Source organism: Tetrahymena thermophila (genome assembly GCF_000189635.1).
Source record: "Tetrahymena thermophila SB210 genomic scaffold scf_8254402, whole genome shotgun sequence".
NCBI lineage: Eukaryota > Ciliophora > Oligohymenophorea > Hymenostomatida > Tetrahymenidae > Tetrahymena > Tetrahymena thermophila.
This window is the reverse complement of record NW_002476185.1, coordinates 38,919-60,211: the sequence shown is the minus strand read 5'-3', so window position 1 is coordinate 60,211 and position 21,293 is coordinate 38,919. Positions and strand designations below refer to the sequence as shown.

Here is a 21,293-nt window from a genome sequence, read left to right as displayed (position 1 = left end):
CTAATTAACTATTTAAATTTGTTAAAAGTTTTATTGACTAGAGAGACATTTTTTTATATGAGTATACCTCCTCCTACTTTAAATTTAGTGTAAAAATCTAGAAGTTAAAATTAAATTGACTAAAATGGTATGAATTAGGCAAACGTTTATAACTGCATTTTCTGTGAGGAAGAATATGTTGAGTAATTTGAAAAAAATTATTATTTGATAAATTATAGAGTGCAATCAATTTTGAAGATAAGCATTTTTTAAACTGAAATACTAATAATAATAGGAGTGGAGAGAGTTAGGAGATAGATAAGGAATTCAGTTAGATAGAAGGTATTGATGGAATAGATTTAAAAGACTATAGGCTCTGCCATGACTGCGTTTAGAAGAAAATTCAAGAGTTATAAAATTCGCTTAGCAACAACGTTTAGGAAATAGGGAGGCTTCAAGAATAAGAGCTTTACATCAATGAGCTTGTTGGATAATCATAAAGTAAATTTACCTAGGAAGATTTCAAACTTCTAGGTGAGAGAGAATAAGATTTAAACTTGAAAATTAAAATTTCTGAAGTAGAAAAAGAAAAATTACGCGTCTAAGTAGTAAAATTGTAAGACGAATATTGCAAAGTGTTAAAAGAAGAGAATATGTAAATTATTTAAATTATTTTAGAATATTTAGTATTGAAGAAATTAAAAAGAATATTTTGAAAACAACAGCTAAATTTTTTCAATATTACTTAAAGTAATACTAGTATTAATGAGTTTCTTTTGAAAATTATTTTTGCAATTTTATTAGAATTTTCGCTTTTTATTAGATAATTATTGATAGATTTATAGAAAAAAACTGATTTATTCGATAATTAGATTATTTTTAGGTTAAATATGATTAAGTAAGAAATAATAAGATTTAGTTTACATTAAATATTTACAAGAGTGTTTAGTTATAATATTATGCTTGTAATCATACAAATTAAACAAAAAAGCAACTTTCAGGAATTTACTTTAATTTTAATGGATTAAAAAGTCTAAATAATATAAAAAAAATGAGGTTACTATAAATTTAATTAATATAAATTCAACTTTTTAAATTACTATTTTAAGGCTGAATTACAGTCAATTAATTTTTTTTTTTCTTTCAAAAAATAGGCTAGACGATGAAATTTTATAGCTCGAAAAGGAAATTTTAGACCTCAATGAGTAAAAATAAATGCAATAAAAAGAACTCCTACAAGTGAATCAATAAATTAAGTCTTTAGAAAACTAAGACTTTTTGAGAGATTAATTCAGAATTGACTGTAATAAAATTATGATAAATGGCTTCACTCTAACTCTACCAACAAAAGATGTATGCATATATAATTCTTTTTAATTTATTTAGCAATCAATTATTCTGAAAATTCTTTTATTTGTTATTTTGAAAAGAATTTACATCACAATATTTTTGTAATCTTAGTCAATAAGCTCATTAATTATTTTTATATTACATCTTAAATTTTGATAAATTGAATTTACAAATCCTTCTAACATTAAGGACTTTAATTTAAATTTCGAAGCAACACCATACAATTTTTTATCTTATTCGATACATATTAGGCCAATCAATCAATTTTCAATTTTTGTATTCTCAAGTTAGAAATATTTAATTGATTATATATTAATTAAATTAAAAGAATTACACCGAATTCAACTAAGGAATGGGACAACTCTGCTTACTCTTTGAATTTTTGAAGGGTTAAACAGAATATGCTTATTAAAATATTAAATTATTTGAATGCAATGGTGCTGTTTCTAAAGTAAAAAGATCATTAGATATGAGTCTAGATTTATACTGTAAATTGTCTGACCAAGATACTCCTCATAGCAAGGGTAGTAGTTAGCGTTTTCATATTCCATTTGAGGGGCTGAGAGAATTTTCTGCAGAATTAATACTTTTTTTTGAGTTTATATTCTCAAAATACTCAAAAAATATGAAAAAAGAAAACTTAGAAAAAATCAGAAAAGATGATTTCGATAGAAGTATTGGAGAATTATAAAATAAAAAATAAATAAAAGAAAATTGGGATTTATATTTTTCTTAAATATTACATCATTTCGATTGTATTTTAGATGCATGTTAGCAATTTATTTGATCAAATTGTTAATTTATTAATTACAAATTGAAAATTTGCATAAAAATTATAATTTTAAAAATTTGAGCAAATATAAGTTAAAGTTAGTAACTCAGATATTTTAATAGAATGTTTATATGTTTTTTTATATCCACAAACAAAAATTTAAAAAAAATATTAATTAAATGTAATGTTTAGCCTTGCCAAATTCTGTTTAAAATTGAATGATTATAAGACTAAATTAATTTTGAGATTTAATAGCTAATTTGTCCTATTCCTGATTAAAGCTTACTTTATATTTTTAAATATATAAAATAAGTTTTACACCATTTTTGGATGTTTCTTACCGAATAATAAATAAATACTTATTTATATTTCAGAATTTTTTATGGACTCTAGAAAATCTGAATTAACAAATTTCTCAATTAACTAAAGCTTATGGTGAAATTTTATCTATTGTTTTTATTTTGATTTTAAATAAATAATAATCATACAGTCAAACAAAAATTATGTGTTGAGCTTTATTAAGTACACATATGTGTTAACTTTTTAAAAGTTTCATAATAAAAAAATTAAATTTTGAGAAGTATTCTTTTGATGACTAAAACTACTAGTAAATTGATGTACTATCAGCATAGAATCATTTACTCATAAAAAATAATTAACTTTACTTAGGATTCGCTTTAGTTATAAATTACCTCCAAATAAGCATGCTAGAAATTTCATTCTTTATTTATTTTTTGTGAATTGGATGTTTTTTTAGTTAAGTGTTACTTTTGATATTATCTTCTATTAGATTAATATTTTGATTTTCATAATATCTTTTTGGAAAAAATCTGTAATTTAGCTAGAAACTGATCTAAGAAAGCTGCAAATTCTGAGTAATTTACACAATTAAATGCTGTTAAGTATTACATTTATGTGAGATTGTTTTATAATTAATTATTTTTATCTATTAAAAGATCAAGTAAACAATAAAATAGATCAAATTTATTAAATTTATCTTTTTGAGTAAATATTTTTTTGGAATAGAAATTAAAATTAGATATCTGAAAGAATGTAAATTTTTGACAACAATTTAGGCAATTAAACAAAAAATACAAATATTAAGATAGTTAATAAAATAAAAAAGGAGGAGAGAAAAAATAATAGGAATGGCTATTTTTAAATTTAAAAAAGTAATTTTAATTGAAAGGTAGAACAAGATGTAAATTGAATTTGCTTAGCAATAGTATATAAAAATATAAAAATATTCGCTAGATTATCCACATATTTAGAAAAAAAGTTATTTTCTTGTTAAGAATATTTTGATAGATAGATATATAGATATATAGATACGTGTTATATTATTTTTAGTAAATTGAAATTAACAAAAAACTTAACTTGATATTACTTAAATACCTTACCCTTTAATAATATTTTAGAATTGTAATTGGCCCCTAATATTAAAATAAGCAGATAAATAGCTATCACATAAAACAATTTAAGTAAATAAAAACTTTAAAGATCTCCCCACAAGAAAAATTAATTTAAATTTACAAAAATTAATAATTTAGTGAGTAATCAAACCTAAATACCAGTGAGCAAGTGATATCTTAAATTACTCTTGATATCAAATTAAATTTTTAGATTCTGATTTCAAAGATTAAAAAATTAACAAATTATTCGATTAGAATACTAACATTCATCATAGTCTTTTATATTTTTTAAATTCCTTACATAAATTAGAAAGTCTTTCATTTCAAATGTTTAGAAATACTCAGATTATTTTTAGCAATCAAAATAATGCTAAATAAGCACATTTTTTTCTTTGCAGTTTTAAAACATAGTAAAACCCCGCCTCAAAAAATCAAACTTGTTATTCCTTAAACATCCAATTAAATGACGCACACTTATATTTATTTGTAATCTCAAATCTTTAAAAGTGTTGCTGATATTTGGTTTAAGAAATAAAATAAAGTTACAATTTTAATAATAATTTTTGTGATTTTAAGAATAATTGAGTTATGTCTTAGATTATTTTTTTGATTGCTTTTTTGTGTAGAGCAACTATAGAGTTGCAAATTTTTTTCAAAAAAGATAGGTCGGTATACAAACAAAAATAAGTTTTTAAAATTAAAAGCTAATCCGATATTTAAAATATTAGTTAATGAAAATTTAATAAAGAGTTAAATAATTAATTGCAAACTGAATGATTGTATTAATAATTAATTCATTCATTAATTTATTCATTATTATATTGGTTTTCTACCTTAAGATTAATTATAAAATCATAAAATCAAATTGATTTACTTCATGAATTCTAAAAAGCAGTAATATTTATGTAAGCGAAGGATTTGCAATTTTTTTCTAACTTTCCTTTTTCCTTAAAATATAAGTAAACTCTCATTTCCTTATTTTTCTTTACAATATATTTTTACCTTTTCTTCTCAAGGAATTTTTTATATCTATTTTCTGATCTTTGTTATAGCTGATTACAAACTCAAATCTTAATTATTTTGTAGAGTTTTTCAATAAAATTACTTAATGTGGTGGTGATAGTATATAGAACTAGTTAAATATTCTCTGCATTCATACTTTACTTGTTACTAACTTTTTTATTACTAACAAAATATTTAGAGTAATCAATTTAACTAATTTTATATAATATTTTATTAATCCAATTCCATTTTTTTAATAGCATTTTTTCATAAAAAATAAACGAAAACTTTTTTTAGAAATAAATGACTGACTGAATGACTGTAAGTTTTTGAGATCAGAAAAAAAATTAACAAATGGCAATGTTTAAAAAAATTCAAAAAAAACAATATTTTTTTAATCCTAGTTAATTTTTTTATAAATACTAATCAACAATTTTGTTTATTAATTGCATGACAATTTATTTAGGAAAAATTAAGCTTTTTATTTTCTCAATTGGATCATAAATACCTCAGAAGTATTTACAAAAATTCTTTTTATAATCTATTCTGATACTATTAACATTTTTTCACTGAATAATACAAGGTGAATGCTTTAAATTTTTAGCATCCTAAAAAATTCATAGAGTAGGATTTAATCCAGTATTCATTTGTAAAAAATTATTATAGAGGTCAAATTACATTTTCACTACTATTGCAATTTTTAATCAAAGAATCTTCTTTATTTTAAAGAGAAACAAACAGAAGGAAATAAATTGTTCTGTCATTAAATAAAACCTTGTATGAATATTTATTAAAGGATTCTAATTATTTTTTTCAATCCTACCATTCTCTTTAGATAGCATTTTTACTGATGTTATAGAAACTTTTCATCTGGGAGTGTTATAAACTAATTCAATAAAAATATTTTTTTTGAATAAATTTTCTAAAATATCTAAATTTAAGATAAATACTTTTGTTTTGTTCGATAGTAATATTGAAATATTAACTCAATATGATATTTGTTAGGAATTTTTTTATTTCTCAGACTCATAGCTTTTATATTGATCATAAACTATTTCAATCATTTATTTGACTCTGTTTATTTGAAAAATAATTACTTTTGATATTGGCAAAAACGCACTTTAATTATCTTTTAACATCATTTCTTAGTATACATGTAGTTAAATTCGCATTTCTAATATTATTAAAGAAAAAACAGATCTATTATAGTCTAGTTTTTGGGAATAGTACAGTATATTAAAATACAGTTAGAGATATTTTGAAATATGATATTATTAAGCTGCATTTGTTTTAAATTCACATACACTTTACATGATAAATTTTAATTTTTGTTTACTATTATCATACTTTAAATAAGTAATTAAATTCTTCTTACACCAAATTACTAAAGCAGCATTTTTTTATCACTGCTTAAAATTTGAGCAAATAATTTTTGCTTTTCTATTAGCATAGGAGAAAAAATTTAATTGAAAAATATGTAACTAAATTTTTTTCCTTTTGCGGAAAATAGATAAGTAGTCTCTTTCACAATTTGATCCAAAATACTTTATTTTTGACTTTTTGCTAATTGCATTCAGAAAAATATCTCAATTTTCTCCGGAAATATTTCAAGACTAAGTAAAATCGGTAAATAGATAAAAATCCTACTAAATTTCATGCTGAATTATTAAAAAGAAATACCTTTATGTAATTATCTCAGAATTCTATTCGGCGAAGTAAAATTCTAGCCTATTTTTGAGGTAGTCTTAAGTTGTTTTTAAGTAACTAATTTTTAAGAAAAGAAATATACAGATTTTATTGATTAGTAGAGAAGGCAGATAGAAGTGAATTGAATAAATAATTGTAATCTTCAGCTGATTCCAAGATAAGGTAAATAAGGATTACAATTTTAATGGTATTTAATTAAATATTTTTTAAATTGTAAGCTGGATTGCTGACATGAGAAGGTTTAACAGAAAAACTTTTGGATATTAAATTCCGATTTTAATAATCCTAAAATTTTATTATTAAGAACCTTTAACTTATTTTTTAAAATTTACAAATCATAAAATATATTGTATTTTTCAAGCGTATACGCTAACAAACAAATAAACAAGCAAACAAACAAACAAAGAAACAATCAAATAAAACAAAAATTAAAAATTTTTGGAAGCAAAAATATAAATTTTTATAATTATAACAAAAATAATGCAAACAAAAAGTAAAATAGAAAAATAATTATTAGTATTAAATCAGTATACCAATACATTTTATTATAATAAAAAGATAAGGGTTTTTTAAAAAGTTTCTGTTAAACCTTTTTGTCCATATTCCTAGTACAAAAGGGCATTAAAGAAAATAGTGTACTTGTTTTATAAAATATTATTGAAAATGGGTAAATATTCATGGTAAAAAGTTGATTTTCTAAGATTTTGAATGGATGTAAGTATTCCCATAATTACTATGTATTTGTTTTAATCAAACTGTAACCTTTCACAAACACCATTTAAATAATCAATATTTATCTGATTATTTGCAAAAAAGAGTTCATTTATTTATTTAATTAAGAAATTGATTGATTGATAACTTTAAAAATTAATTTGAAATCTGCGTTCATTAACTAAAAATGAGTTATTATTAAACAAATTTGAAGGTAGACGTTTGCGTATTTGATTAAGATCTATTTGCTATATTAAATAAGAGATTTTAAAGTTATGTAACTAATATTTTTTTTTTGGCAATAATAATCTAGAATTCAACAAACTTCCTATAAAATTCCTATCAATATTTATGTTAATACAAATTTGTAAGTTATTTGTGAGATCTAAAGTTTTCTTCTCACAGATACATAAGATTTCCAAATATTCTCTGAAATGATAAAATTATTTGATAACAGCGATTTACAAAAAAGCTATTAAGTTAAGTTAAATTTATATTTGTTTGGTTGCCTATTTGAGTATTACTTCTTTTGTAGTTGAGAGTATTTAAAGTTAGAAAATTCTCTCAAGATTTAGAATTTATATTTTGTTCTTTTAGATTGTAAGTGGTGAATCAATAGGGTGGGTTATTTTTATCTTTTATATAAAAGATTAGAATATTATATTATATAATCAACCTATCTGATTGGGATTCTTCAGTTTCAAAAATAGAATCAATTAGCCCTATTACATGTATTTACTACGTCCATGTAAACAATATCAGAATTATAAAGTTGTTAATTTACATTAAAATAGACTACTCATTCACCCATTATAGAGTTTTGCTGATATTCAAAAATAATGAAAAGATTATATAAATTAATTAATTCATAGCTAAATAGAATACATTTATAGAAGATATTAAGGGGGTAATTAAAAAATTAATCATTTTTGATATGTAATATCGAAGTTTGTAAGAAGAAAAAATAATGAAAGAATTTCGTAATATTGTTTTCCATAAGGGAAATAAGGGAAGTGAAGTTAAAAGTATAAAAAAATTAAAAATAGCCCTGCTAAGGTAAAAATTATTCAAGCTTGAAACTCACTTGAATTAAATTTTAGTGAGGTATTAAATTTAATAACAAAATAATAATTTTACTAGGATACTAGTCTCATGGAGATAGTGGCTGGTTATAAATGAAATAGGCCAGTTTTTCCCTTGTGTTAGATTTGGAAAAGTGTTTAAATTTATTAGAAATAATCAAATCAAAAGGTAAAGTTTACTGTAACACAAAATTAAGCTAGCCAATATTTGGAGACCAGGATATTTATTAAAAGTGGGAGATTAGAATTAATAAGTCAAATTTTATTTGGCTTTAAGGTCGAAAAATTAATTTGATTAGTTATTATGTTGGTATCTGAAATACATAAATAAAAATTACACTTATAAGCACCAATAAAAAAGCAAGAAAAATAAAAAAATAAATAAGTAAACATTAATTGCTTGCTACCACATAGTAAATACTCTAAAATTTATTTTGAATTAAATTTTTTCCTAAAAATTTTTTCACTTCTTGTTATTTATTTTAATTTAAGTGTACCTAGTTTGCATTGACATTGGCGAATTGAAAAATATATAAAAACTAAATAAAAAAATATATTAATCGATCAATAAGTCAGTCGGTCAGTCAACCAGCCATGCAAATCAAATCAAATTTAAATGACAAATTTACAACTTAAAAATAATCGGAAAATAAATTATGATTAATTAAAACTATTCAAATCTGCATAAAGTCTTCTTTTTGCAAATTTCTTCTTATTTATTTAGAAATACTTTCTTTATGTTTCAAAAACAAATTCGTATTTGTTCATTTACTTATTTTTGCTTATTAAATACATCAATTTACTTACTTCTTTTCAATAAATAAATCAGAATTCTAATTCATTTAAAATCTATACCTTCCCTCCCTCTGTCTTTCCAATTATTTATAATAAATAAAAATCAAAAACAATTCCAATTTCATAAAACATCTACCGACCTAACTACTGTACTCAGGCAGAAAATAAAAAATTATATATTTTTTCCTGCATTTTTCATCGGAACTTTACTTTATAAATTAAAATAAAAAACCCACTAAGCTTGCTTCATTTCTCCTTTTTTAATAATTAATAAAGAGAAAAATTGCAATTTTATTGATACAGGACTCAGTAAGAGGAAGACCAGCGCAATAAAATTATTTATTAGGATCATCTAAAACTATATAATCAAGAACAATTCATTTCCCTAAAAATATATATTAAGCTAGAAGGACTAAGTTAAATTATTTGTCTGCTAGTAAAATAAATAAATAAAAATTCTATATCTTTGACTGTTATATTGTTTGGCTGACCAACAAACAATTTGTTAATTCGACTACTTTCTTTCTTGCTTGATTGCAATCTGATTAACTTAATTTTCTTCTAAATCAGACTAGTACTAATATCTAGCAACTCGAACAAATTTTGTCAAGAGTTTACAAAATCTATTGCTCCCAATATAACTTCATCATAACTAAATATCACTAACACTTCTAATTCTGAATTTGAAGGAATACAACTATCCCTCATCTAATTTAGATATTTGATTGAAATCTAAGAAATTTTATAATTAAAAGTAGTAAAAGGGGGGGAAATTTTTTTCATCTGACAAGAAAGGAGAGATTTGGTTTATCGTTGTGAACATCAAACATCATCATCCTCGTTACTTAAAACTTTAAATTTACATCACAGAAAGAAAAATTAAATAAAAAATCAAATCAAAATAAGGAAAAAGAAAGTAAAGAGCTAATAAGATAATCAATAAACAAATAATTTAATTATTTTTGGCAGAGAAATTCGTAATAATTTAATTAATTAGTAAATAATAATAACTAAAAAAGTATACTTGATTGATTCTTAATCTATCAATATATTAAATTCAATCAAAAATTGAATTGATTTGACTCTAAATTCCCATATCTATTTGATCGTTCATTCATTAAATCGCTAATTACTTCCCTTTAAATTAAGAAATCTCACACAAGATAATCTAAATTTATAAATAATATTAAAAGAAAAAGAGATTTTAATCTCGTTATTTTGGTGAAAAAAAAAGAAACATAAGAAATAATTATCAATCGCCCTCTTATCAAAAAAAAAAAATTAATAAACTAAACTAGGCACGTCTTAAATAAATAAATAAATAAAAGTAAGAGAGAAATCGTCTAGCCATTAAATCACATATCATAATACCAAAATTAAAAATTAATAAATTTGCATTACTTTAAATCTAGCTACTTAAATAATAATACTTACATAAAATATTGATTAATTTATTAATTGATTGGCAAAAGGTATTATCTGAAGCACGTCATTATTTAAGTGTAATTGTAAACTAAAATCATAATTAATTAATAACCAAATATATTTCATTTATTTGAAATTATAAAAGATAAAGCAAACTACTGAAAAAATAAATATTATGGAATAAACCTCCACAACATCAAGCACTCCCACAATGCAACCTGACCAATTTGCCTCTAATACTAAACTTTAAATGCCATACTTTATGAACACTGAGTTGATTTCATAAATGCGCAATACTTCCTCTCAGTAAAATCTTCCAACTGTCTCTAACTTTGCTTCTAATTCTCGGACTTAGAATCAATTGATCAGCTCTTCTAGTTTAAATAACTAGAACGGTAGCTCAACAAGCATTGCAAACTGCACATCTCTTCCTGTATAGTCTTAAAACTCTATTAATCTCTAATTGAACACTTAGGTTTCTTAAAATCCAACCAACCAAAACATGTTAGTAAATAATCTCGCTAGCCCCAATACTCTTGCTAACTCAAACAGCAACAATAACGGCACTAATTCACCCACTAAGAATTTATTAGTCAATATGAATAACGGAACCAATTAATAAACTCCATTATAATTCTTAAACAATAATAACTTTTTGCAATTCTAAATCCAATAATTGCAAAATTAACAACAACTTAATGCTGCTTTAAACCAATAAAATAATTTAATTGGCTTACCCATTCAAAACGTTCAATAAAATTAAAATCCACAACAGTAATTCATGCTTTTAAATATGATGGAAAACATACAATAGTAATAGCAGTTATAACAAATGGAATAATTCAACAATCTAAGCAATTTGCATTTAATGGCTGCTTAATTGTAATCTTTGCCCAGCATTAAGATACCTTCTTGCCAAAAGCATCAACACAAGGCTGAGCCAGGCTTGAAGTTCTTGTGTACTTCTCCAAATTGCTCTTATTAGTGGTAATTGTTGTGCTAGAATTGCTTGATAGAACACACAGGTCATGAAATTATTGATGCTAGAGTTTTTCTTAACTAGGTGAAGGGAAAAGTAACTGAAAATATTGCTGCTACAAGCAATTAATTTAATACTATTGAGAATCTCTTCAACTAGAATATACAAAGCTTGGAAGGAATGCAAGAACATATTAACAACTTGCTTGATACTCTCAAATCTCTTCAACGCGCTTACTTCATGATGAAATTGACAAGCAACAATGACACCACCTACCTCATCAATGTTTTAAAGGAAATTGAAGAGCCTAGCTCTTGCCTCAATGAGAAACAACTCAACGAAAGAATTTCTTCCATCTCAAAAATATCTTAAAACATCCGCTAAGTTAAGATGGAAAGCTTTTCTCAATTGATCAGTATCAACAATATGTCTGCTAAGGTTGTCAACGATGCAAAGCAATAAATAATAAACACTCAAGGATTAGCAGCTAACCTTTAAGAAACATTTTCTCACCGTATGATCGGTTCTGAAATGAAAGAATTGGAAAAGAAGCACCAAGAAGAAAAAACATTAGAGCATTTCTCCAAGCTATTCCACCTCATCAAAGGTCATGCTAAGAAGAGAGACGTTATTAACTTCCTTACATGGGAACCCCAAACCAAAGAGCTTAAATATTGTAATAATTTAATTTTAATTTAAACTTACTTACAAATTTTTAAACATGATGAAAACAAACAAACAAACAAATAGACATTCTTCATATTTATAAAAAATCAAAAATTTTGAAAAAATCTAAAATCTTGAATTTTCATAGAAAACAAAGTGTATTTTTTATTGATAGAATCAGAATTAGAAGGGGTAGATTACTTAAAAATATGTATTATTTTAAATAATAAATAATTAATCACTTACTCTCCTCACATATAAATTTTTTATTTATTTTTCTATCTTATTTAGATAAAATACTTCATCTGATTCTACTTGCAATCATGAATACAATTTTTAAACTTTATTTTTAAGTACGCTTATTTTTCACATGTATTGATTGTTTATCAAAATACATAAATCAAATCAACAAATTATGAAGCTATAAAATCAAAAATACTCAAATATAGCAGCAAAAAAAAGAGGATATAATTTTAGAACGCTAAAATAATGTGCTTTACTATTTCATTCTGTTAATTAAAGCAGAAAACACCAGAAGAAATATTATTTATATGTAACACATCAGATCGGGCATTCAATTCCATTAGCAAGATTAAATATGAGAAAATTTTTGCAAATTGGTTTACAATTTTTAAGATATTAAAGTTTACTCATAATATAAAAGCATTTATCAAATCTAAATTCAAAATTAAGTTAAGACAAATAGGAATATGTTTTAAAAGAATATTAAAAAGCTACTTGGTAATTGGCTTATACATTTAAAGTTAATTTTTAATGTTTAGAAATTTATAAATTTGACAAAATTTACATTCATTTTACGAGATACACATTGATCATTTAAAACTATAAAGCAATAAAAGTTCATAAAAAAATTGAAAAGAAAAGTCGAAAAAAAAAAAATTATTAAGAAAAATTATTAATAGAATTAAAAAAATACAAATGAAAATTTTATGAAAATTTAATTATTAAATTATCTTGTGGAAAAAGTATAGAGCTTTATACTCAAATAAATAAATAGCTAATAGCAGCTATTACCTAAATTTATAAAATATATAACTACATTAACAATACGAAGCATCATCTCTTTTAATAAAGCTCAATAGTAAATCTCTTCTATTATCAAAGTAGATATTTTCAATTAATAAGGCTATCCATTTCATAAACCTTTTGTTGGTTATGGAGAATTTAAAAAATATATGTATCCTTATTAGATTTGATAAGGAGTTCGATAATTAATTTTTTTACTTACTACTTTTAATGAATCAATACGTATTAACAAAAAAAAGAGCGGTATTTTGAACCCTAAAATACTAGCAAAATTGTTCATTACTTATTTTTCCCTACCCCGAAGATTGTTTTCATCAATTAATCGAATTTTCATAAAATATAATATTTAATTCTGTATGGCAAATAAAATTTTGATTTCAATATTCTAAACTTCTATTTATTAATATAATAGCCAAAGATATTAAGGATAAACACGGTGAACATTTCTACGTAAGCTTTTCCTTGAAATTAAAGAATATCGAAAACATGGAAAATAAAGATATTGATGAAAATTTCATCAACAAAATAGTTAAAGTAGTAGAAGAAAAAGCTCCTGAAATCCAAAACAAAAAGAACGTTGAACGTAAGAAAATTGACCCTAACGGTAAAAAGCGTAAATATTGCAGATTCAATCCTCGTATTGAAATAGATGTCTCTCTTAATTGCTCTGCCTACAAAAATATTAAAATTGAGTGAGTTAAACAAAAACTTTGATCACCTATGAATAAATAAAGTTTAGCCAATAAAAAATATTATAATATCATTTTTAAAACTAAAAAAACGACTGTAAAAAGCAAAAAAAATATTATTATTTTCAATTTCTTCACTTTCCCCATAACTCTATAACATCTCATTAACATATTTCAAATAAGTTAAATCATCAAAAAAAACTTATTCATGCTAAACAAATAAATAAATAAATAAAATTCCTCAGTCTTATCCCTTCATTGAAATTGATTATCATCTCAACTTATAATATCATTATATTAATAACTTAAATTTGCAAGCAAAAGAAAGTATATCGGTTCTATCTATTTAACTAACCTTAATTACAGATAAATAGACGACAAAATAGCTAAATAAAATCATCTCCTATCTATTATCTATCAATCAATCTAGCAAACAACACTTGCAAAAAAATTGTTTGCTTAGTTATATGCTTAGCTCTTTGATGATCAAAATTCCTCACCTTCACCTTAAATTATAATAAACAAAATACAATCGGTTACCTATAAATCTCATTACTATAAAACAAATTAATATTATTATTATTATTATCATCTCACCTTCTTTATTATAAGCACTTTAATTGTCTTGTCTCTTTCTTTGTCTTTTTATATATTAACCATACATTTTACAATCAATTAAACTATAAAATCAACAAATCGGCATGTATATATATTGAAAATTTAGTATTTTTTAAACATAATTTATATTACTTAAAAATAACACTGTATTCCTTGCAAATAGAATTTTATTACCTTTATTCTGAGTAGCTAGCTCATTTTGAATTATGATAGAGAACATTTTTAACATTAATATATCAACTAGAACCACTATTTCTTCAGTTAGTCATTATATTTCTTTAAGCTCGAAGGTAGCTTAAGAAATAGAAAATATGATTGACATCACTACTAGAATAATAATTTTTATACTCTTTAATTTTAACTAAAGAAAATTAAGCAGTCAAAATTTAATGTTTGTAATATTTTCAAGAGAAAATTTTAATAGGTGGTTGAAAAACTAAAAAAAATGTTAATAACTTGCTTTGCAAATGAATGAATATTTATTTTTTGTTGAGCTGGCTTAGTTTTATGGTATATTTTAACATTTTGAATGAATGCATAATTAAATTGCGAACAGTGAAGAATAAATAATTAATTTCTTAATTAAAAGTTAGTTATTTTGATAATCAAAGTATTAGTTAGGAACGAATTAATAATTTTGTTAAATAAAGTAATTCTTAAATGAAGAATGAAGCAATGAAAATTTTGAAATAAAGAAATTATTATTTTTTTATTTTATTTTTCTTTTTAAATATTTACTTTAAATTTTATTTAACTTCGCTTTATTTTTAAATTTATATGTAAAATGTTTGAATTAAATATAATGAAGTAGAAAACTAGTTAGTTAGGAATCAAAAAATTGTAAAAAAGCTTTTTAAAAATAAAATGAATAATTTATATTTTGAAAAAAATTTAGATTACTTACAACTTAAAAGGAGTTTATTTCGTAAGGCATGAACAAAATTAAATTATTATGAAATATTTTAAAAATATTTAGTTAATTAATACATTAATGAAACAGTATAAAAAGTCTATTTTATTTGTTTTTCAAATTTTTTAAAAAATTTAAACACCTTGAATACTTTAAATTTAATGTATTCAATTCATAAAAAATTAAAACAATAATAATACTATTAATGAGTAGATAGATGATTGATTTAATGAACTTTATTATTTTTTAAATGCTAGTATTTTTCTCACTTTTTGGGGTAACATGCATTAAACTAAATATTATCGCAAAAGTAGATTTATTTATGGAATTTTGAATCATAATCACTGTCTTCAGATTATTAAGGTAGAATGTCAAGAGTTTATATTAATTTACTCATATTAGTATTAAAATGTGATAATTTATACTTTTTATTAAAGATCTCCTATTTATCTAGAAAACTCAGGTTATATTTCAAGGATCAAATAAGATTACAAATCTCTTTTGATATCTACGTAAATGTCATTTTGTTTATTCTAATTAATACACACTAACTTTTAAATTATATTCATTTTTTAATAGTAAATTAAAATGATTGGATTTAAATTTCTTATTTTTATAATTACTCTTTCTGCTTTCTATCCAAAAATATTAAAAATAAATATTTATAATATATACTCCATAATTATCCTTCTAAAATTTTATTTATTTATTTATTTATTAGCTATCTTTTTTAATTATTTGTTTTACAAATCTAGAATTTTAATAGCAGAATATTATTTAAATTTAAAAATTTAATAAATATAGTTATCAAAGAATAACAAGTAACTGTAAGTTAAACTTTAAATATTTTTATTTTACCTTTCAAATATGAAATTAATTTAATAGGAATAATTTTGATTTCAAATACAAGATTTATTAAAATTGTTAAATTACATTTTCAAATGAAATATTATTTTTATTTACTACTATCCTCATTAATATGTACATATCCCAAAAAACAAATGCTTTAGGTATTGAATTTAAAAATGCAAAATACTAAAACTTGTAATATTAAACAAGACTTTTTAAAATCTACTAATATAAGGTATTAAATAATATTTATAGGTTTTTATTTTTTGAATTTATTAATATGTTTTTAAGGTGTAAAGAGAGTAGTTATAAAAAAAAGTTTTTAGAGTAATGTTATGTTATACATTTTATTGTAAAGATCTTTATGCTTTTTATCTATTTAATTAACTAAAATTGATTTTATTTATACGTATAGCAAAAATAAATTATTATTAATAGTAATATAAACTTGATTATCTGCTTTTTTTAATAAAAATCAAACAATCGAAGAGAAGTTAGTATGAATTTAACTATTTGAGTTGATATTTAAAAGATTAAAAAATAAGAATAATCAAAAATAAAATGTTTTCATCTTCAATAAATGATATTTATAAAAAGATAAATAAAATTAAAAAGAGTGTATTTATATTGATAATATTATAAATTTATCAGTAGAGATTAAATTTTAACTTAATTTAAGTAATTATTTTATTTAAATAAAGTTTAAATCATAAAGAGAAATTAAAAAAGTATTAATATAAATGATTTTTTTTAAGTTACTTTAAACACTATTAGAGATTGTTTATAGAAATAATTAAAAGCAAAATTGATATTATTAAAATATTATTTATCCTAAAAATATTAAATTTCTATTAAATGAAACAATTTTAATTGATGAGTTTTTATTGTCTATGAAAATTTTATATTATTTGATATTTAAAACTCCATTTAAAAATTAACTGGTTGATTGAAGTTTTATAAATTTATTGGATGGTGAAAATAGATTTTATTTTTAAAAATATCAACTGATTAAAAAGGTCATTTGTATATAATTAGTTGAAATTTACTTGTGATGCTTTAATAAATCATTAAAAATTTTGCTTTCACAAAATTAAAAATATACAAAATAGGATATTTAATTGACTAAGAAGATTGATTTACTATAGTTTTATAATTTTATATATCATCACTGATTTACATATTTATGAATGAATTAATACAATATTAGAAGTAACCATCTATAAAAAGTATTCCTAGATCCTCATAGGAATAAAAAAGATCGTCTGTAATCAGATCTATTTTGAAATCATAATCTTCGCCTAGATTCAATCATAGCTAATAAGTTTCACAAAATAGTTAATTTTAATCAACACAGTCAAGCTTTATTCAAAAAAGAGGAAATAAATCTGCGGAAAGTAATTTAGGAATTAATAAAATGATTTTGAAAAATTAATTTTTATAATTTGTACAAAAAATCAGAAAGAATTCCAAAGTTAATTCTTAATCAATTAAATGCCAATCCTGAAGATTTCTTTATTACTGAATATCACAAGCCGGTTGAGGTTAAAAGAAAATCAGCCCTTTCAGAGTAGCCAAAAATTTAGTTTAAAAAGTAGAAATAGATAGATGTTGTAGTATAAGATGTAATGAATTAATATACAATTGATTGAAGTGAAATCAACTTAACTTTTTTATTTATTTTATGTTAAGAAAAATCACACTATAACTATTTATTTATAAAATCAGTTGAAAAGAGCTGTAAGCTAGCTTCGTAATATTCAATAAATCATTGATGGAAATGATAAACGTGGAACAAAAGCTAAGTAAACTACATAAGATGAAATGGAATAGACAACTCTATTCTTTGAGACTCCAAAAGTTATTGAGACAGTCAAAAATGAATAGAATGAAAGGAATTTTTTAATATAGTAAATCGAGAAGTAAATTCCTGAAAAGAAATATAACACTTACTCTTAGTAAGTAAGTCCTTTGAGCACCAAGCGTACAACAAGATAAACTTTTCATTTTTCAAGAGAAAGTTCTATCAGTATTAACATCCTTTAAATATTATAGAGAGAAACGTTAAATTATATAAATTTCATTTAAATTATTATACAAAAAAGTAAAGTAGAACTCTCCATAAGTTTTATCAACAAGACATATGGGAGAAATGATACTTAAGAAAGAACAATATACAAGTAGATAAGATTAAATCTAGAAGATTCAAGATGTATTATTATTTGGATAGCACAAGCTTAACGTCTTCGCCCCAACCTATAAGGAAAAATTATAAAAACTTTATAGTCTATAAATGTAGGTCAAAAATTTGATGGGTGAGTAAAAATTAATTGAAGAATGTAACTAAAATATAGATTCTGACTTTAACCAGCTTAAGCAAGAAATAGAATAATATGAATAAAAAGTAGATGATGAAGAAACAATAAAATTATCTCTCCAATTTATGATCGAGGTAAGGTCAAATGATTACATGATTAAAAAAGTTCCATATGAAAATGATTCAATAATGCTTGAAGTTCTTAAAAAATTTTTATCTAGTGAATAAGATTTATTAGGTACAGATGTCAAAGCAATCGACAAAATAAAAGTAACTAACACATATATATTTTTCAATTATAACTTTTTCAGAAAACTCTAAAAAAAATAGATGAAAATGATTTTCTTATAATCAATTCTTAATCATATAATTTTAAAATTTATTTTTAATTTTTTTATTCAGAGTTTGCAACTATAAAATTCAAATAATACTGAATTAATTATCAAATATATTATTTTAAGTAAAAATAATAATTACATGTTTTCATATAATAGTAAGAATTCATGAAATTGAAAAGAGAGAGACAGCAGACTTAGTCCAAATAAAATTTACTTGATGAGAATATCAGGGTGAAGGAAAACAACGATGAAGAGGTTTAGAAATAGATATAGAGAGAGATATTATATTAACAATAAATAGAAATTGAAAAATAAATGGAAGAATAAAGAAAATCTGACAGAGAAGAAAACAGAAAAGCCCGATTTCAATAAAAAGTGCTCGAATAAGTTCAAAAAATCAAAGATTATAAATCTTTCTTTGATGAAATTTAAAATAATTTTTAATAGATATAAAAACCTTCTGATATTTTAGATTAATTTCATCATGTTAAGTAAAATAGTCAAAATTAAGTTAAATTTATTTAGAATTATTAACTTATTTTAAAAGGGAGTCAAATCAGTTTCTAAAGAAAAGAAGAGAGATTTTATAAAATAAGATTGCTAATCTGAGAAAAGATTTAGAAGAATAATAAAATGAGTTGCAAATGTATAAATCAAAGGCATATAATGAATCTATATTGGATATTGAAGTAGATTAAATGGTGGATTATGTTAGATAAAAGGAAAAAGCAGAGTAGTAATTATAAAAAGACAAGCAAACAGTAAAATACATTTATTTTAGTTTAAATATTTAATTTATTTTTTAAAAGATTTTTAATAAAAAAATAATTAACTAACAAATCTAATTTTCTATCGAAAATCTCATGAGCGATCTTCAAAATTCATCAATTCAAGAGGTAAATACCACTTTCTTATATTCAAATAATCAATTTTTCTACGGAAAATAATTTAAAAATTAAAATTAATTATTTTAATTAATTTTGGCAATTGTTTGTATAAATCATCCCTTAAAATATTAAAATTTTTTCAAAATATAGATGTAAGATTTTTAATCTCTAAAATTTATATTATTACAAATAACCTAAAATATTTTCTGTTGTTAACTGGTTGTATTAATAAAAATTAGGTATTATTTAATATTTAAAACCAAAAATAAGTTAATCTAATTTAATAAACAAAATATATTATAAACTAATTTATTTTAACAAACACTACTTAATTTTTTATTATTTATTAATTAAAATTAGATAAAATAATTTCATTTTACAACAGGAGACTCTTTATAAAATAAAATTACTAAAGTTATTGAATGCTAAAAATTATTGAGAAATAAGCTATGGAGTGAAAATGTAACAGATGAAGAAATAATATTATTTAAAAATACAAAATGCTATTATTTAAAGAATAACAATCTCAACTAAGGAAAAATTCAACAAAGCAAACATAGTAACGAAAATAGTATAACATATATTAGAAATTGAAAAAGTAATCTAAAATAACTAATATAAGTTATTGTTTCAATTTTCTAATAATTAGATATATATATAAATTAATGACTAAATAAATCAATTAATCTGCTGCTTCAAAATTTAATAAATGCCTATTTAATTAATATTTCAATTTAATAAATATAAAAAGATATTTGAAATTAATTGATTATTGAAGATATCTTTTTATATTTATTTAACTTCTAAAAAGTATAATTTGTGTAACTAAGTAAATTAATAAATGCACATGTATATCATTAAAACATTTCAATAAATTCATAATTTTAATTTTTTAGATCATATCTTATTATTAGTTTTATAAATATTCAGATTCATTTGTATTATTTTTTGCAATTTCATCTGTAAATAATTTATTTTCATAGCATTATTCGCCATCCCTTCAAGCATTTATGTGCTCTTATTTTTATTTTTTTAAGCTTTTCTTGAGTAGTTTTGACCTAAACTTATTGTTTCGCTTTATAAAAATTTAAGCTTAAGGATCATAATAAGATGGTTAGCCTTTTTCAATGCATTCGAGGTCATGGTTTAGATAGTACAGTTATCCATTTTCATAAAATTTTAATTAACCTTTTTACTTAAAGATTACTGCTTTGATGTCGAAAGGATAATTTAAAACTGTATCTAAATCTTCTTTATCTGAATCTTGTTAATACATAATATGGTTATTTTATAAGTCGCAAGAATCATAAAACACAACTATAGGCTTATCTTAATCACTAGCAGTAGCTAAAGCATGTATTAAAATTGTTAAAAATATTATGTATTATTTCATTTTTAGATAATTAATTTCTCTGTTATTTATGAATACTTAGCAAATTTAATTAATTTTATCAAATATTTAGTCGAAAGTATTTATTTCTTAATTAAAACTCTTAAAGGTAAAATATGGGTACTTTATATATCTAATAAAAATAAACTACTCATTTTTTAATTTTTATTAAAATTAATTTAATTTGAATTTATTTTATTTAGAAATAAAGTAATCTATTTTGATAAAAGAAAAATTGAGTGTAAATATTTGTAAAATTTTTAAATTAAATTTATATCACAAAAAATGATTAAGCAAAGTAAGCAAAAAAGAGAGAAATAATTTATAAATAGTATATTATTTACTATATCTTCTTTTTATAAATAGTTACA

At 22.0% G+C, this 21,293-nt stretch overlaps 5 protein-coding genes across 5 annotated transcripts; 4 read left to right on the top strand and 1 right to left on the bottom strand. All coding sequences in view use genetic code 6, as the record gives it.

Annotated features, from left to right (window-relative positions):
• Positions 1 to 57: 57 nt before the first annotated feature.
• On the top strand, positions 58 to 2,116 carry TTHERM_00657350 (autophagy protein Apg6; the record flags this gene model as incomplete). The annotated part of the gene is made up of 4 exons (XM_001024035.2): positions 58 to 182; positions 275 to 634; positions 1,134 to 1,332; positions 1,658 to 2,116. The coding sequence occupies 4 exons, from the start codon at positions 58 to 60 to the stop codon at positions 2,114 to 2,116; spliced, it is 1,143 nt and encodes a 380-aa protein (XP_001024035.2).
• A 5,784-nt stretch (positions 2,117 to 7,900) lies between these two features.
• Positions 7,901 to 8,635, top strand: TTHERM_00657340 (transmembrane protein, putative; the record flags this gene model as incomplete). Its single annotated transcript, XM_001024034.2, has 1 exon — positions 7,901 to 8,635. The coding sequence occupies one exon, from the start codon at positions 7,901 to 7,903 to the stop codon at positions 8,633 to 8,635; it is 735 nt and encodes a 244-aa protein (XP_001024034.2).
• A 1,775-nt stretch (positions 8,636 to 10,410) lies between these two features.
• Positions 10,411 to 13,623, top strand: TTHERM_00657330 (hypothetical protein; the record flags this gene model as incomplete). Its single annotated transcript, XM_001024033.2, has 2 exons — positions 10,411 to 11,890; positions 13,340 to 13,623. 2 exons carry the CDS (start codon positions 10,411 to 10,413, stop codon positions 13,621 to 13,623), a joined length of 1,764 nt encoding a protein of 587 aa, XP_001024033.2.
• A 3,553-nt stretch (positions 13,624 to 17,176) lies between these two features.
• TTHERM_00657310 (hypothetical protein) lies at positions 17,177 to 20,126 on the top strand (the record flags this gene model as incomplete). Its single annotated transcript, XM_001024031.3, has 8 exons — positions 17,177 to 17,387; positions 17,452 to 17,615; positions 17,719 to 18,019; positions 18,096 to 18,577; positions 18,802 to 19,136; positions 19,193 to 19,406; positions 19,455 to 19,541; positions 19,893 to 20,126. 8 exons carry the CDS (start codon positions 17,177 to 17,179, stop codon positions 20,124 to 20,126), a joined length of 2,028 nt encoding a protein of 675 aa, XP_001024031.3.
• Positions 20,127 to 20,532: 406 nt separating this feature from the next.
• TTHERM_000657292 (hypothetical protein) lies at positions 20,533 to 20,925 on the bottom strand (the record flags this gene model as incomplete). Its single annotated transcript, XM_012799977.1, has 1 exon — positions 20,533 to 20,925. The coding sequence occupies one exon, from the start codon at positions 20,923 to 20,925 to the stop codon at positions 20,533 to 20,535; it is 393 nt and encodes a 130-aa protein (XP_012655431.1).
• Positions 20,926 to 21,293: the final 368 nt, after the last annotated feature.